At 51.9% G+C, this 18491-nt stretch overlaps 1 protein-coding gene across 1 annotated transcript in view; it reads right to left on the reverse strand.

Annotated features, from left to right (window-relative positions):
• COL23A1 (collagen type XXIII alpha 1 chain) overlaps positions 1-18491 on the reverse strand; it is a 307812-nt gene that overhangs the window by 55555 nt on the left and 233766 nt on the right. The window contains exon 3 of the mRNA XM_040622593.1: positions 6307-6351. Within this exon, the coding sequence (XP_040478527.1) occupies positions 6307-6351 (45 nt within the window). The remainder of the gene's footprint in view (positions 1-6306; positions 6352-18491) is intronic.

Here is an 18491-nt window from a genome sequence, read left to right on the forward strand (position 1 = left end):
GAGGGAGAGGGAGAAGCAGACTCTCTGCTGAGCAGGGAGCCCGACATGGGGCTCCATCCCAGGACTCTGGGATCATGACCTGAGCCAAAGGCAGACGTTTAACCAACTGAGCCACCCAGGCGCCCCTATAATTACCATCTTAATAAATAATTTGGTTTGGATGAATAACAATTTACTTTCAGTTGTAAACAAATACTTTGCTCCAATATAGCTGTGTTATCTCCTTCTTTGTACTTTTAGTGTACTTTTATGAAATTACTAATTATGTATCATAAGCCCATCAACACAGTTTTATCATTATTGCTTTATGCAACTGGCTTTTAAATCAAAAGAAAAAAAAGTGCTATAAATAAAAATACATTTATACTGTCTTTCATATTTACCTGTGCAGCTATCTCATGCAGCTCTTTATTTCTGTATGTGGATTTAAATTACTGTCTAGGCGCACCTGGTGGTACAGTCAGTTGGGCAGCCGACTCTTGGTTTTGGCTCAGGTCATGATCTCAGGGTCATGGGATCAAGCCCTGTGTTGGGCTCCAAGCTCAGCGGGGAGTCTGCTTCTCTCCCCGTCCCTCTGTCCCTCCCCCCCCTTTCACCCTCTCTCTCTCAAATAAATAAATCTTTTAAAAAATTAATTATTGTCTAATGTCCTTTCACTTCAGATGGAAGGAATCCCGTTCGTATATTGCTTGTAGGACAGGCTGATAGAAGTAAGTTCTCTCCATTTTTTTTTTTTAATCTGGGCATGTCTTAATTTTTCTTTCACTTTTGAAGGATACTGTTGTAGATTTCTCTGTTAACAGTTTTTTTTTTCTTTCACCGCTTTGAATATGTCCTCCCCACTGACTTTGGGCTTTCATGATTTTCATTAGTAGCTGATTTCATGAAAAGAAATCAGCTACTAATCTTATCAAGGATTCCTTTTCTGTGATGAGTCATTGTTCTCTTGCTGCTTTCAAGATTCTCTCCTCATTTTTTGCTTTTGGTAATGTGGCTCATTAGGTGTGGATCTCTTCGAGTTTATCCTACTTGGAGTTTGCTAAGCTTCTTAGATGTGTAGAAAAATATTTTTGTCTATATTTGGGGAGGTTTTAGCCACTATTTCTTCACATATTCCTTCGGCCTCTCTCTCTGTCTTCTTCCCTTCTGAGGCCTCCATTACATGTACGTTGGCACACTTGATAGTGTCCCATGGGTCTCTCAGACTCTATTCATGTTTCTTCATTCTTTTTTCTTTATCTTCCTTAGACAGGATCATCTCAACTGACCTATCTTCAAATTTGCTGATTCTTCCTTCTGCCAGCCCAAATCCACTGTTGAGCCTTTTCAGTGAATTTTTTCATTTCAGTTATTGTAATTTACTGCTTCAGAATTTCTTTTCTTTTTTTATACTTTCGATCTCTCTATTGATAGTCTCCATTTGGTGGTACATAACTCCTCTGCTTTCCTTTAATTCTTTAGACCTGGTTTCCTTTAGTTCTTCAAACATAATTTATAACAGTCAACATAAAATCTCTGTATAGGGGTGGCTCAGTTGGTTGCATGTCCAACTCTTGATTTTTGTTCAGGTTGTGTTCTCAGGGTCATGAGATCGAGTCCGGAGTCCAGCTCCACACTCAGCAGGGAATCTGCCTGTCCTTCTCCCTCTGCCCCTCCCCCCACTTGCTCTCTCTTTCTCTCTCTCAAATAAATAAATAAGATCTTCAAAAATATAAATAAAATCTTTGCCTATAAGTCCATCTGTGCTTCCTCACAGACAGTTTTTACTGACTGCTTTTTTCCCTTTTTCATTGCCATACTTTCTTATATCTTTGTGTTTCATAATTTTTTGTTAAACACTGGGCATTTAAAATAACTTAATGTGGCTTACTCTGGAAATGAGATATCCATCCTGCTTTCCAGGATTTGTTGCTGCTGTTTGTTATTATTGTTGCTCTTTGTTTGCTTAGGGGTTTTCCTGGACTAATTCTCCAAAGTGTGTCCTCTTTGTCAAGTGCAGCTTCTGAATTCTCTCTTAGTTAGCTTAATGGTCAGCTGAGACAGAGGTTTTCTTTAATGCCTTGATCCAGCACATCTCCCATTCTGTGCCAAGGGGCTCGTTGTGTGTGTTGGAGCATAACTTCAGTGCTCTGCCAGGTTACAGTTCTGCCTTGCCTTCACTTCCTGCTTGAGCAGGGCCTCAAGGTCAGCCAGAAGTGAGAGACTAGGGCTCTCTCAGGTCTTTCGTGGACGTGACACACATATCCCTGGAGCATTTCAAAGCCCCTCTGGGTGGCTCATCCCCTAGATTTTCATTGAAGTGTTTGTGTCAGCTTCTTCCTTGTTCCAACTGGTGTTGCTACCTTAGGCAGCTGTAATATTAAACAATTGCTGCTGAGTGTTTTTGGCAAGCACTCAGGGACAGAGTTTTTCCCAGTGAGTGAGCTCTGCATCAGGTCAAATAGAGACAAGTCCTAGGTATGGGCTTTTCCTGGAAGCTGACAAATAGTGACAGTTCTCTGGGAATGAGCAGTTAGGGACCTTCAAATTGTTTTGCTTCCTTCAATGGCTGCTACCTTTCATAGGTACTGTGGCTGTGAGATTGTTGATTTTTTAGGCTACCATGGGGCTGGGAAATGGGCAAGTTAAAATGCTACAAACGTCACTGTTTCAGCAAGATATTTGTTTTGAATAAACATTTCTTGTGTTGTTACCAGACATTAATTTCCAGAATTCTGAAAAGGTCCATTTTTCCCTTAGTGTTCTTGCTGCTTTTTATGGAGAAGCAGATTTTCAAAGGTCCTTCCTCTACCATTCTAGAAGTGCTTCTTCCACCGGATTTTTAGAAAGTGTTTCTTGGGGTCAGGGTAGATTAAAAACCTTAGCACTGACATGGCAAGGCAGACCTGATGATTGTAGTAGAGCTGACACGTAGCTAGCCTTTAAAGTCCTAGTTCTTAAATCACAGAAACTTCTGGAACTCTGAGAACCTCTCCCCTGCCCCCCAGGGGCCAAGGCAGGAAGTGAATGGCAATACCATGGTCTCCATGGACCACTGAACAAATGATGAGAACATTGTTGTGTGAATCAGAACACGAAATATCACTGATTATCTTCTTACGGTCATTTCTGAACTATATGGCTACCTCCTAGAATTTTTCAATGGGACTCACAGAACTGTTTCTTACTCTAAGAGCCATAGACTCCTGGGGAACACATGTAGGAGTAATGAAGGGTCCTCAAATCCAAACTCAAAGGAAGCATCGTTAGTAAAATTAATAAATCTCTCTGCACGTTGACGTACTTTCAAGTGCATACTGCCACTAATAAATACACAGATCTATTTAAAGCAACGACAACAACAGAACCCTAGCACCGAGACTGCTGAGCTAAGGCTGGCAGCTGCGGAGATGGGGTGAGCGCCTCCATTAGTCTCTGCAGGTTTAACACGGGCTAAGCAGCATTCGATTGCTTCGTCCTTGTGTCTGCCCATCTCCTAACCCTTTATCCATCATTTACCCACCACCAGTCCCTCTTTCTCTCTTCCTCCTCGCTTTCCTCCCTCCTTCCTGTCAACAAGCATTTACTGCCCATCTTCTGAATGCCTAGGGCTCCAGCCCCGGCTCTGAGGAGCCCCTGCTTTGGTGGAGAAGGACAGGTGTGCAGAACAGACTACCACGACCAGGTGCAGAAATGCTGGGACAGAGGGAGGCATCGGGGGAAGGGGGAGCTGGGGAGAGTGGAGGCTCTGGGGGAAAGGCAGGTCTGGATGGAAAAAGAATCCTGCCCAAGGTCCCTAGAAAGAGTACCTCAGAGTGCAAGAGCAGTGTTGGGCTTCTCGGGCTGAGAAGTGGGGGAAATGGGAAATCCATTCCATTATGATGGAAATGCATAAACGCTGCAGGGCTCTGGAGGTGTTTTCCAGGCAAAGACTCCCACGGGCAGGGGCGGGGCGAGCTCTGTCTGCAGGTCTGGGGCAGCCATGGTGCAGCAGGAAGGCATCTCAGCCAGATACTGGCCCACCGGACAGAAAGAGCCTTTCTCCCTGGGACTCAGGAAAAGGCCTGGTTTGTACAAGGGAAGGTGCCAAAGCCAGGATGTGCATGTATGTGAAACTATCTGGAAATAAACAGGGGGCCCCGCCAGAGCTAATCCGAGACGGACATCTGCTCTGTGCTGCTCACACCATTCCCTGACAGGCAGAGAATCAGGACCCTGCGTGGGAAAGGGCCGAGAGGGGAGGAGGGGCTGCCCACCCCTTGCCCACCAGCTGACCTTACACAAGACACTTATCCCCTTGGAGCCTCAGTTTCCTTATCTGCAAAATGGGGATGATAACATATTTTTATCTTTTGCAGGGCTCTGTGAGGGTCACAGGAGAGGAAGGACTTGAAAGGACCCAGCCCAGAGCCCAGTAAATCCATGTCTTTCTTTGACTTTTAGATTGTTTTAAAGTGGAGTCTGAATTCTAAATGGATTTTTGAATAAGCTGAGTGGTATTATACTTTATCTTAAAAAAAAAGTCACTGTGTATTCCTCATTTCCTTCCAGAAAGGACATCAGAAGGTTACAATAAAATGCAATGAGTCCTTTTACAAGGGTTGAAAGGAGAACTGAGTGATGCAGTGTGTTTTTGGAGAGCTGGTAGCATGTGTATATGGGGCGGGGGGTGGGGTGGGGAGTGATTACACACAAAACCCAGAGGAAAGAAAAGTCCTAGCAATCAAACACAAAACAGCCTTCAGCCCTAGAAGTCAAAGCAAGCAGGATCCATGCAGGGCATTTCCTAGCAGTGAACTCCAGGGAGTTTAGCTGGAAGTCCTCTATTTAAGGCGTTGGGTAAGGCAAGCATGCAGTGGTACAGGGGGCAGGAAGCCTGTGCCCAGGGCCTGGGAGAAGACTCTGGGGCACAGAGAGAACGTGCCCCATTTCCCCCTGGGGTGCAGTCTGGCTGGGGTCCTGGTGAAGCTGAGGGCTGAGCATGTGGGCAATCCTTCCTTCCCTGTTCTGTGCACCTGCCTTTCCCGAGCCTGCTGTGTGCCGGGTTTGGAAGATTCGGGGTGAGAGCTCCCAGCCAGCCGGGTTCGAGAAGGCTTTCTCTAGATGTAAGGACAAAGGGTAATGAACTTGGGCCGAGAGTCCAGGTAGAGGAGGAGACTCTGTGGGCAGGCTCAGAGTGGGAGGCCCTAACCCCCCCGGGTGAGGCTGGAGGTGGGGGACATGGTAGGAGGAGAGGGGAGAACCCTGAGAGGTGGGGGCACAGGTCCAAGGCCAACCGAGGGGGAGACTGACTGGGACTCGGCGTGGAAATGGGGAAGGAAGGGGTTAAGGATGCTGCCCTGGAGTCTGCACAGGGAGCCAGAGGACAGCAGGTGGGGGGCGGTGCTGGGTTTGTGGGGAAGCACCTCCAACCTCAGGGCCCAGAGATCACTGGGGTGGAGACATCGTCAGCAGCACGATAGGGGAGCTGGAGCCACAGGCGTGGCACAGAGGACAGAAGAGGGCCACAGGCGGGCTGGTTTGGGAGGCAAGTGGGGTCTCAGAGACCAGGTGGAGAGGGAGGAGTGGGAGTTGTGGGAGCACACACAGGCTGGCCCTGACCCAGGAACACAGAGGATGTGGCCACGGGCCGGTTGTCAGTGACTCTGGCCAAGCTGACGTCAGCGGCAAGGCTGAGAAGAGACCAGAGGCCTTGGATGATGGGTGGAGAGGTGGGGGAGGGGGTGTCTGGAAGCTTCACTGTCATGGGGGTCGGGGGTGTGTAGGCTGAGTGCATTTTGGGTGAAATGAAGGTGGCGGAAGGGAGGGGGCGGCAAGTAGAGGTGAGTCTGCGGTCGTGTGGCAGGGACATGGAGGAGTCCCCTCCTGGTGCCTCCCAGGGGAAGGACAGTCCAGATCTGGGGAGGCCGGGGGATGCACCCAGGAAGGCCATCGCGTTGTGTGGAGGGACCCCTGGTAGAGACGGGGGGCTGGTGGAACCATCATCAGCCCCCACAAAGGGAAGAGGATGTTTCAGGTGCTGACAGTGACCTTCAGGGAGTGGTCAAGGGCACAGAGGGACTGTCCCTGGAACTGCGGATGCCGAGAAGCCAAGCAAGGCAGTATTGGACCCTGCGGCTCAGGGGAGAGCAGCTAGCTGGAAGGGAGAGGGAGGCCTGTCCCTGGGTCCGAGCAGCCCGAGTTACAGGGCGGGCGGGGGCGGGGGGAGTGGTGCAGGGACAAGCACCTCCGGCCAGATCTCCGGTCAGGCCAGATCTCCGGTCAGGTCTCGGGTCAAAGGCAGACTTCTGGGCCTGAGTTTGCAAACCAAGAAAACCGGGGACTTACCGGGGTCACCTCTTCTTCCAGCCTTGCCGCGCCGTCCGGGAGGGCCTGGGCAGGAGAACAAGGACAGACTGGTTGAGAAGGGAAGCCAGCAGGCTTGGGTGCAGCCCGCCCACCCCACAACGGCACCCCGGGACGCAGCCTGCCCACCGCCCTGCCGGCTGCCTCCTTCCCTTCCCTCGCTGTCCGGTCATCAGTGTTTCACGAGTCATTCTCACTCCCAGAGACTGACTCCCTGGAACTCTACAGGCAGAGGGGTCTGCTGCTGAGAAACTGGATCTAGAAGAATGAAGTCCAGCAAGGTTGGGAGTCCTTTTACGAGAATCCTGATGAATGCCTTTTAATATTCCCTAAGGTAAAACATTAGAGACAACACACCACATAGCGACGCTACCGTGGCTTTCCCAATGCCTGAACTCGGGCACAGCAGGTGCTGTCCTGTCCGTTGCCTGTCCCTCCTCCGCCTGCTAGAACCTTCCACACACCCCTCGCCCACAGCCCGGGGAAGCTGCTCATGAATTTCTCGTGATTGATCGCACTTAGGGTCCACACCAATGTGCAACCTCCTCCGTCCGCAGGTTTTGAAGCCTTTCTGAATTTGTGATGCAGACCCCCCTGCCTCCACCTTCTCCCCGCTCTGCCCACGGTGGTCCCCAGACCCAGCGACCATGACGCTGAAGAAGGAGAATGCCGACCAGTCCCCAGCCCCGAGCTGGGGGACGTCTTCTCAGGTGCTGGGGGAAAAGGTGTGCAGAAGTGAAGGTGTACGTACTAGACATTTGAGATGCACGTGGCACCCTCCCTCCATGGTGCCCACCCACTGCACGCTGGCCTGGTGGGGCCCCGGGGGCGGCAGATCCACAGGCTTGGACTGTATTACAAGGAACTGCTCTTTTCTATAAAAGTCAATCTTAACTTCCCTCCAAAACCCCGGAACAACCACAGGGGAGAGGCAGAGGCTGGCCATGAACCAGGTCTGAGGCAGGATGGTCTACTAAAAAATTCATGTGGGGCACCTGGGTGGCTCAGTCGGTTGAGCGTCTGCCTTCGGTTCAGGTCATGATCCCGGGATCCTGGGATCGAGTCCCACATCAGGCTCCCTGCTCATCAGAGAGCCTGCTTTTCCCTCTCCCTCTCTCTCAAACAAATAAAGAAAATCTTCAATAAAATAAATAAAAAGTTCAAGTGTATGAATTTTCCTTCCTTTCTCCTGGTTTCAAGTGGGCAGTCACTGTGCGCCCCAGCCCAGGGATTGGGATGGGAAAGAAAAGCAGAAGCAGCCCCAGGTCCATGGCACTTCCAGACTTTTGATCAGGAGAGTCCTGAAAGAAGAGCAGGGAGGGTCTTTAAGGAAAAGAGAGAGAGAGAGAAGAAGGACTCCTCTGGATGTGGAGGGGGCCCCTTGGTGCTATGTTACACCCTAAAACCTTGGCAGGTGCCTGGGGGCGATCTTATGCACGCGCCATGCTTTCTTCATCCATTCTTCTCGTCAGGTGATGGATCCTTGGGTTGTTTCCACCTCTCGACTATTGTGAATTGCGCTGGGATGAACACGGGTGTCCAACTATCGCCCCAAGATCCTGTTTCCAATGCTTTTGGATATATACCTACAAGCAGGATTGCTGGGTCGCACAGTAATCCCATTTTTACTTTTTGGAGGAACCTCCGTATTGTCTTCTATGCTGACAACACCATTTTACATTCCCACCAGTGAAGGCTTCAATTTCTCCATAGCCTCGCTGACACTTGGTTTCTGTTTTATTTATTTTTTATTTTTATTTTTATTTTTGGTAGTGGCCGCCCTAAGGGGTATGATGTGATACTGCATTGCGGTTTTAATTTGCCTTTCCTTAATAATTAGTGATGTTGAGCACCTCTTCATATGCCTGTTGGCCATCTGTATGCGTATGTCTCTTTTGCAGAAATGTCTCTTCGTTGCCCGTTTTTTCGTTGGATTTTTGTTGTTGTTGAGTGGCCAGAGTTCCGTATTCTGGATCTTGACCCCTTATCAGGCAGGTGGTTTGCAAATATCGCCTCCCATCCTGTAAGTTACCTTTGCGCTCTGTTGATGGTTTCCTTTGCTGCCTGGAAGTTTTTAAGTTGATGTAATCCAATTTGCCTATTTTTGCTTTTGTTGCTTTTTTAACCTTTTGAGTTAATTTTTGTCTATGGTGTGAGGTAAGGGCCCCATGTCATTCTTCCACATGCAGATATTCAGTTTCCCCAACACCATTTGTTTAAGAGACTGTCTACTCCCCACTGGGTAGCCTTGGCACCTTTGTGGAAGATCGTTTGACCATATAAGCGAGGCAGCCCTGAGTTTTGAGCATAGAAATTCCTGCCAGTCACATGGCCCTTGTTTTTCCTCGATACCGGATGCAGAGCTTGAGTTCTGTGCTGGAATCGCCCACGGGCCATGTTGACTTGGCACGGCCAAGATTCTGGCACTCTCGTAACAGACAACAGTTCCTCACCCTGGCAGGTTATGGAACACTTCCAGGTCCATGACCTCAGTTGAGCCCACGCTGCTCGGCCACCTGCCAACCTAACATCTCCTTGTGGATCTCACCAACATCTCAGGCCCGTCGTGGCCAAAACATACATCCTGGTCTCCTCCCCAGCTCCTGGGTGCAGCTGGCCTGGTGTTAGGTCCTTTCTCTTCTCTGGGCACATCTGTTTTCAGGGAGAGTGAGGGTGTGGGAACGGGAACCCCCCTGGCACACACAGCATTATTCTCCTCTGCTTGTAGGAGGGAAAAGGCCCACTTTCACTCACAAGGCCCAGGGCGCTGGTGCCTGGCTTCCAGGTTTTCACCAAGCCACAGAAGCTCATGCTGGGCTCAGCAAGATGGCTTGCCTTGGGCCTCAGGTTGAGGTGACGGACATGGCAGGAAAGGGACCCACAAGTGGGACAGTAAGCCAGGCTCTTCCTGGGTCTGAAAGCTAAAGCACACCATGGTTTCCTGCTGGTCATTACTGGATACGACTGCAAAATGCTCTGTCTGCGTAACTCAAGCCAGATGAAGACATTTGCCTTCACTGAGGTGGCTGAACGAATAGATTTATCTGGTGGTTCTCCTGGGTGGCATGGTTAGGCAGAGGGCCCGACGAGGTGGGGTGCTCGTAGGCGAGCAGTTGTTCAGGCAGTGTGCGGTGCCCCGCCTCCCAGAGCCTTTGGGGAAGTTCCTAGCAGGCCTAGAGTGGGGCAAGGCCTGGGTATCCCTGGGCATCGAGGGGGCTGGACAGGACTCCCAACTGAAAGGGCCTAGGTAGCACAAGAGAACGTGCCTGATGCTCTTGAACCCTCTCCCAGGCCAATCCAAACCAGATACTAAACGCCTCAGTGTGAACAACTCACAAATCGACAACTGGTCAACCGTCTGTGCGAACAGGCAAAAGAAGGCCCTTGGCTCAGCGGTTTGCCCCAGAACTTACTCCTCACCGTTTTTCTTTTTTCCCTTCCCTTCTCCAGTGGGAAAACCTCTCCCACTGCCAGCACACACTCAGACGTTCAGGCTGCCCTGGAAGGCATCTGGGAGTAGGTCCCGACTGGCCTGCTATGTACAGATGGAAAAACTGAGGCTTTGAGGGGGAGGACAGGTCTTGCCCAAGGATGCTGTCGGGAAAACAGTTCCAGCTGGAAAATCTGCACGTGATGAAGGCCGGATCGTACTGTTCTCCCTACCGCTGCACGGGACCCGTACAGGGTGGAGACTCCAGCTGCCACAGGGGCATCGTGAGGTGTCCTTCCAGAAGCTGTGGGCAACAGACACCAACCAGGCAGTGGCAGTTGAGGAGGGGAAAGACATGACTGATACGGAACCTGTTTACCTGGGGCAGGTTACTCAACGTCTCTGGGCCTTAGGTTCTGAACCCACGCGGATGGAATTTTAGGGGGGGCAGAATGACAGCTGCCATGCAGAACTGTTAAATAGAAGAGCTAGTGGCATACACACCAACTTGGGGGCACAAAAGTGATGCCTATTTGGGATCCCAAGAAATAACTGGCTGGACAGGCCTTTGGGCCTTCAGAACTCGGGGCCCTGATGACAACAGGCTCCTGTGTGTCCCCCAGGGTGGGTAAAGCCTGAGACACAACAGCTGCGAGTCAGTGACTTTGTGGGCAGGGTCTGAGTCCCGATGGAAGGCCAGTCTGGGGTTTTCCATGTCTCTCCTAATGGTCTGCCTGGGGACCGGGATGCAGGAGTTGCACGGCCTGGGGATGGGGTTTCTCAAAGAAATCCTGAGGTTTCAGGCGCAGCCTGGGCTCCAGCTTGCTGCGAAATGACTCCGGATGCCTGTGATGACCGTCTGCCCAGTAAGTAACCACGGAGGACGGTGGTTTTCTCAAGCACCGTTCGAAGCCAGACAACATGGAACCATTTCTAACTCATAAAAATCTCATCTCCGCTTGGGCTGGAGAACTCACGCACTGACCAGATCCAACAGGCTCCCTTGGAGGTCTGAAGCCTGAGGAGGTGACTCTCACAGTGGTGGCTTCCTCAAACCTCCCTGGCACCAACCTCCCCCAGGACTCCTTCTCCAGCAACGTCTCCCTTATTATGGCCCGGGCATGTGGGGGACATCTAGCCCAGGCCCCCGTGTTCCCCAGGTCACCCAGTCCTCGGCCCTTCCCATGCTGCTTCCTGGGGCAGAGGTTTTTGTGCAATTCATCTTATTGAATCTATACACAGTTCTAGAAAGTGCTTTAATCCCTTCCTGCTCTCTTCTCCCTCAAGACTGGGGAAAAGGAGGCTCAGAGACGTCAAGAAATGCTGCCAGAGGCAATAGCCAAAAGGCGGAAAAACCCAAAGGTCCATGGATGGGAGAATAGACGAAGAAAATGTGCTGTGTGCACACAATGGAATATTATTCAGGCTCATGATTCAGTTCTGAGACATGCCACACCACGGATGAAGCGTGAGGATGTCACACTAAGTGAAATACGCCAGTCGCAAAAAAGGCGAATACTGTATGATCGCCGTTACACGAGGTGCCTGGAGTCGTCAAACTCAGAGAGACAGAAAGCAGAAGGGTGGGTGCCAGGGGCTGGATTGGGGGGGATGGGGCTTCTGTTTGGGAGGATGAAAAAGTTCTGGAAACAGACTGCGGTGATGGTTGCACAACACTGAGAATGTACCTAATGCCACTGGATTGTCACACTTAAAAACAGTTAAAATGGTGAATTTTATGTGGTGTGGATTTTACCAAAGTTAAAACAAAGAAAAGGAATGCTCTCAGGGCTCTCAGCTCCCAAGGGCTGGAGCATGACTGCGAACTCAGGTTGGCCTCTTAGAGACCACAGAAATGTCATTGGCGGCGTGGTTGATGACCACTGGGTGTCCAATGAGAATCTGGCACTGTGTAGTCATGGGGGACGGTGGCATCCCCGAGGTCACACAGTGAGGAGATGGCAGAACAGGGATTCGAACCCAGGTCTGTGTGATTCCAGTGCACGTCCTCTGAACTCCTTGGTCGTTGTGACCAAGGCCGAGTCCTTAACATCTCAGGACGTGTCCAGAGCCTCCAGCAGCCTTAGGATGGGGCCTGTCTCACGGGCATCAGAGGCCCCTTCTCTGACCCTCTTCCCCAGCCTGGGGGTCAGGTGGTTTGAATGCCCCGGACCTTCAGTCTGGAGCTCCTTGCGGTTGCCCAAGGCCCCGGGGCCATCGTGGGGGTTTGCGATGGGCAGAGGAAGCAGGAGAGATTCCTGGATTTGAGCTGCTAAGACTAGGTCATTAAAACATCTCCCCAGATAATTTTGTTTTATAAGTTTCAGACCAACCTTGGAGTTGGCAACTCTGGCTCGGGGGAAGGGGAATGTTCTCCCTGCTCATTTCCTGCCTGGACTAACAAAGCCCCCCGTCCCTTGCAAGAGTGGGGGGCAGGTGCGTCCTGTGGACACCTCGGGGAGGGCCTGGGGGCCACGGCCCTCCTGCAGGGGCTTTGCCGCCTGGAGTAGCTGGCCAGCTGGCAGGTTGCTTGAACTTGGCTGGCACTGAGGGCCATGTTGTCCTCCGGGAATTAAAATCACAGCTTCTTACTCAGCAAATACCGCTCATTCCAGCAGGAGTTTATTGTCCCCAAAGTCTCCACCATGCATCACGCTACGGGGAGCCCTGCTGCTTTCTGGACGGTTCCGGAGCAGTTTGGAAAACCAAGGCCACAGGCTGCTGGGGTGGTAGGGCAAATGTTGGTTTGGGACTGGGGTGTGTCCAGGCTGGTGACACATTCCTCCAGTCCCCATGACCAGACCGGGCAGGCCCACTTAGATACCATGCCATTTAGTGGCTGAATGGACAGGGCCCATCTTGGGGGAGGGCGGGCTGGTGGAGGACCCCAACCTTACATTCACAGAGGGCCTCAAAAGTGGACCCTGCTGGTCTCTCCAAAGGAGTTGATAGTACCAGACAGCCCCGAAGGCCCCCAACGGTGTTTCATAAAAGCAATAGGGAGGCAATGCCATTCATGGTTTGCTTTACGGTTGGTACCAATCTCGGTTCCAAGTATTAACCCATCTACTCTTCACATCGAACCTAAGAGCAAAGCTACCACTGTCATCCCCATTTTATAGAAGGAGAAACTGAGGCGCAGAGAGATAAACTGATCTTCTGAGTCATACAGCCTGTAGTAGGTGGGGCCGTGCAGTGTAGACCCCAAGCGTGCGTGTCCAACCCCTGCTGCCTGCCTCCCGCACGAGGAGATGCTCGTTGGAGGTGACAGGTGCCCAACCGTCCACGGGTTCCAGAACTCCTTCTTGGCATTTGTTATTGTTACTGTTTTTAGAATACAGGAAACACACACAATGGAAGGGGCCCGGGGATGGCTCTCAGAGGTCTGCGAGTTAAATAGTGAATTAAAAGGCCACATGCCCCCAGCACCGGAGGCCTGGACTGACTCCGGCCGGATCCCAGCATGCCCTCCTCACACTGTCCGAAGTGCCAGGCTCTGTTTCCTGGCTCCTTCCTCTCCCTGAGTCAGGAGCAGCCTTAATAAAGCATTTAAAACAGGATCAAGGAGTTCGGACCTATGACTCGTGCTGCTGGCGCACCGGACCCAGGGTCCCCGCAGGAAGGGCTCGGCCGGCAAGGTGGGGGCAGCGAGCCCGGGGAGGGGGCGACCCGCTGCCACCTGCTAAGCCTTGCAGGCGACACACTGCGTGACTCTGTTATCTCTTTAATCCTGCTCATCACTCAGTGATGCAGGTATGAACAGGGACGGAGACCAAAGGGAGGTGACCTGTCCAAGTCACAGGGCTAGTCAGGAGCCGAGAGTCTTGGGGCACCGACGCTGCCCTCCTCGGTGCCTTATTTTCGGGGAAATGGACTGTGGTTGAGGCACCAGAGCTAAAAATATGGACTGTCTCATCCAGAGACAAGAGCAAGGAGGACTCGGGAAGAAGCACAACGTGGCTGGATGGTTTCTGGAATAGAGTGACGGGGCTCACGGAAGGGCTTCTGGTCAAGGGATGTGTGTCTCATCCCAGAGACTTCAAGGCACTTCTTGAAGGATCCTTTGGAGTGACAGCTGTAGGGCACATGGGTACCCCATGCTGGGGCCACCCGGTCACAGGCCATTCCTTGGGCTGGGCCAAGCCCCCTCCCCGCTGCCCGTGGCTCAGGCTATGGAAAGGATGAAGCAAACTCACAAGAAGGGTGAAAAGCCCCTCGGAGGGGCCGGGACACACCATGGTACTTCCCTCTCACGGGGCTCAAGGCCATGAGAGCATCCTTGAAGGCTAAAGAGGCCCTACCTGCCTGCTGGCCTGGACCAGAAGGAAGGGGAGTGCAGGGAGGGCCTCCAGAAAAAAGGAGAAGGACCTTCCTGGGCTCTCAAAAGGTGGAGCTTGCCCTGCCTATGGAAAGAGCTGGAGTGCAGGCTAAGAAAGGTATTGGATCCTAAGGAATTGTGCCTCGCAGGTGGCGAGGACACCGGGGGCACCGGCTGTGGGCAGCTGGTGTTGGGTGGGAGCGCTCGGGGTGACCAGGGCTCGGCTGGACCCAGATCCGTGCTCATGCAGGTCAGCTTCTCCAGAGCCTATCATCTCCTGAAATCCCATTCCTGTTGGAGAACAGACTCCAGAGAGGCACACAGAAACCAGCACCCCCCCAAATATACCAAATTCCTCAACTCCCCATGCACCCCAAAGCCTTAATCACTGACACATGGGCCAGGGTATCACTCCGAACTTAATGAAGGCCAGGATTTATTGCTTTCAGAGAATGAAGAGATTTTTATTTTATTTCGTTTTATTTCATTTTTAACTTGAAAGCTATTCATGGGAGCTGTGATTTTCATGAGAATTCCTCATAACCTGCAGGTTACAAGCCCCGCCCTGTGCCACGCAGAAAGTTCTAGAAAAGAGCAGGTGAGGCCGGGCACCTGGAGGTCTTTGGAATGCGGCCAGCATGGAGGCTCAGGAAAAAAGCGGGCCACTCAGCATGAGCCACCTGCCCCAAGGCGACCTGATCCGAGGGGCCCTGGACCGTGGACTCCTGGCTCCCCGGGACAGGGGAACAAAGCTCTCTGGAGGGAAAGGCATGCCGGCCCCCAGCAGGGCCCAAGGTGCTTCAACTTCTGCATCTAGTAAATAAGGGGGGCAGGTGGGCACTAGGATGACCCAACCATTGCAGTGTGCCCAGGACTTTTCTGGGACTCCCAGTGCTAAAACTGGGGCAGTCTGAGGCAAACTGGGATGGGTGGTCACTCCAGTGGGCAGCCCGTGAGGGAAGAAGGAGGCTCTCAACACTGCTTATGTACCACCTGCTCCCCCTCACCCCCCACCCTCTGCCACATGGCTTTCCTTCTGCTTCTCAAATCTGCCAGGCCTAGTCCTACCCCAGGACCTTTGCACGAGGCGTTTTCTCTGCCTGGGGTGCTCTTGCATCTCTACGTGGCTGCCTCCTTGCTGTGCTTCCTGGACACCTTTCCTGACAACTGTCTAAGATTGCCCTGCCCCCAGGGACTCTCTGTGAGAGTCTTCTGTTTTCTTTTTTTATTTTTTTTTAAACATTTTATTTATAAGAGAGAGCGAGAGAGCCTGAGCAGGGGGAGGGGCAGCGGGAGAGGGAGAAGCAGGCTCCCTGCTGAGCACACTAGTGTCCCCTGTTACAGCGTGGGGGAGGGAAGAGGGCTTCCCAAAGTCAAATGGCCCCACAGCCTGGGCCTGCTGACAGGACTCAAGTCTGAGGCACCCGCTCCAGCTTCCGAGACTACATGCCGCAGAGGTGCGGGAAAATTCGTGGGGTCCCTGAGAGGCTGCTCTCAGCATCCTGGTCCAAGAGGACACCAGGCCCGTGCGGTCTCCCTGCACCACTGACTCACACTCCCAAGGGGCCTCGAGTGACTCACCATTTGTTCCTCTTGAGCCCCAGGCTGAGGCCCAAACGCCTGCTGGAAACTGTCAGCTGGATCTGATTTCCCCGGCCCCCATCTGCCCAGTCTGTCCGGCTCAGAGGGGACGCCACTGTCCCCCAGCAGCCCCATCCCTCACAAGCAGCAGCGGCTCCCTGCCCTTCAGCGCTGTGGGGCCCTTCGGGGGGCTGGGAGGTCACACGGGTGCTGAGCTGGGACCTGCCATCTCCACACACTCAGAGGGTCGGGGGCGGGCAGGCCCTGGTACCCCGACACCTGCAGCTCTTTCTCCTGGCCCCAGGATGGTCAGCCACACTGTGTCCAGCTGGGTTTGGGGCAGCATTATTGTCTAAAGAGCTTCACTGAGATGTTTAATTCACATACCAGACAATTCACTCCATGCTGCTGGTATATTACATTCTACTTTTAAACATTTTTACTTTCTTAAAAATGGTGGGAGGGGTGCCTGGGTGGCACAGCGGGTTGAGCGCCTGGTTCTTGGTTTTGGCTCAGGTCATGATCTCAGGGTCGTGGGCTCGAGCCCGGCTCGGGGCTCCACGCTCAGCTGGGCATCTGCTTGAGGATTCGTTCTCTCCCTTCTCCCTCTTCCTCTGCCTTCCCACTTGTGTTCTCTCTCTCTCCCCAAAATAAATAAATAAAGGGGGGCCTGAGTGGCTCAGTCGGTTAAGCATCTGCCTTTGGCTCAGGTCGTGATCCCAGGGTCCTGGGATCCAGTCCCATGTCACGCTCCCTGCTCTTCGGAGAGCCTGCTTCTCCCTCTGCCTCTTATCCAGCCCCCCCCACCCCGGTCTCTCACGGATAAATAAATAAAATCTTAAAAAAAGTAAATCTTTAAAAAACATTGTGGTAAAATGCTCATAAAACTCACCATCTTAACCATCGTTAAAGATACCGTGCAGCGGCATTAAGAACGCTCCCACTGTTGTGCAACCATCACCAGCATCCGTCTCCAGAACTCTCTGGTCTTGCAAAACTGAAACTCTGCCCCCATTAAGCACTGACTCCCCAGCCCCCCTCCTGGCGGCCCCCAGTCCCCCCTCTGTCTCTATGTTCCAGGTCCATCCCAGGAACGGGATCATACAGTATTTGTCCTTTTGTGCCTGGCTTATTTCTCTTAGTCTAGTGCCCTGAAGGTTCATTTAGGTTGTAGCATGTGTCAGAAGTTCCTTCCTTTTGGGGCGCCTGGGTGGCTCAGTCGGTTAAGCGTCTGCCTTCAGCTCAGGGCATGATCCCAGGGTCCTGGGATGGAGCCCCTCCTGGGGCTCCCTGCTCACTGGGGAGCCTGCTTCTCCCTCTGCCTGCTGCTCCCTCTGCTTGTGCTCACTTCTCTCTCAAATTAATAATAAAATCTTTAAAAAAAGTTTCCTTCCTCTTTAAGGCTGAACAATCTATTCTATTGTATGTGTCTTCCACATTTCGTTATTATATTACTTTTTTAAATGGTGGTAAATTATATGTAACATAAAATTTGCCTTTTAGATCCCTACAGTGCAGTGGCATTAAGTACATTCATAATGTTGTGACACCATCACCACGATCTGGTTTCGAAATTTTCCCTCCCGCCCCAAAAGGAATTCTGTACCCATTAAGCATGAACTCCCCATTCCCCCTTCCCCAGCCCCTGGGAACCTCTAATCTAAGCTGTCTAAGCTGTCTATGAACTTGTCTTTTCTGGATATCCAGATATTTCACTAATGTGGAATCCTACAGGATTTGCCCTTTTGCTGTCTGGCTGATTTCACTTAGCGTAATGTCTTCAGCATTCACCTGTGTCACACCATCATTATAACCTGAACATCTGTGCCTCCAGAATTCAGATATTAAAATCCTAACCCTCCAGTGTGATGCTGTTAGGAGGTGGACCTCAGGGCCTTTGCACAGCTCTCAGTCAGCCTTCTGCAATGGGGAGACGTCACGGCTGCTCTGGCTGCTCCCAGAGCTCTGGAGGAGTGTTGGGATGCCACAGGCAGCAGGAAAGGGGGCTCCTGCCTGTGGACCTGCCATGTGCCAGGAAGTGTGCCCAGCACCCCTGCCAAGAAGATGACAGCTCTTTGACCCTGCAGATGAACTAAAAGAAGCTTAGAGAGAAGGAACTTGTCCAAGTCACACAGCTGGTGTGTGGCAGAGCTGGGATTTGAACCCAGCTGTGTCTAATTCCAAAGCACTTGCCTTTTTTTTTTTCTTTTAAATAAGAAACGGGTTCTGCCTGGGGCTTCTCCCATCTATTCACATGCTGTTGTCTGGCCAGAGACCCCTGGGTGTCCCCAGACTCATGCAGCTCCTTTGCCATCCTAGGTCCTGTCCTGCTGCGTGGAAGCAGGAGGATTGGGGTTACCTTCGAAAGGGCTCGGGGTGCTTGGCCCCACCCCCGTTTCAGAGTCAGTGGGGCTGGAGTGACCCAAGAATTTGCATTTCTAATAAGTTCTCGGGGGAAGCTGTTGGTCCAGCAAACACACTCGGAAACCAGTTGATTTCTTCTCTCTTTAAACATCATTGTCTTTCCTACAAAATATTTCAAGCCTCACGTGTTTCTTCATGGTGCCATGTTGCCTTCTGCGTGCTCAGTGGATGGGGGCTGGAGTCAAGCTGTGAGTTTACGGAACCCTGGGACACCCGTTCTGGGCTCATAAACCACCCAAGACTATTTCTACTCCTACTACTGCTAGGAAATGTGAGCATTTCTGTGTGCGAGGTGCTGTTCTGAGCTGTCACGCCAATCCTTATGAAATTTGCACAGCCACCCTCTATCTCAACCTATCGAGGAGGAAACTGCACTCAGAGAGGGCAAGTCACTGGCTTGAGGTCACACAGCAT

This window comes from Ursus maritimus, unplaced genomic scaffold (genome assembly GCF_017311325.1).
Source record: "Ursus maritimus isolate PB19 unplaced genomic scaffold, ASM1731132v1 scaffold_5, whole genome shotgun sequence".
Taxonomy (NCBI): Eukaryota; Metazoa; Chordata; class Mammalia; order Carnivora; family Ursidae; genus Ursus; species Ursus maritimus.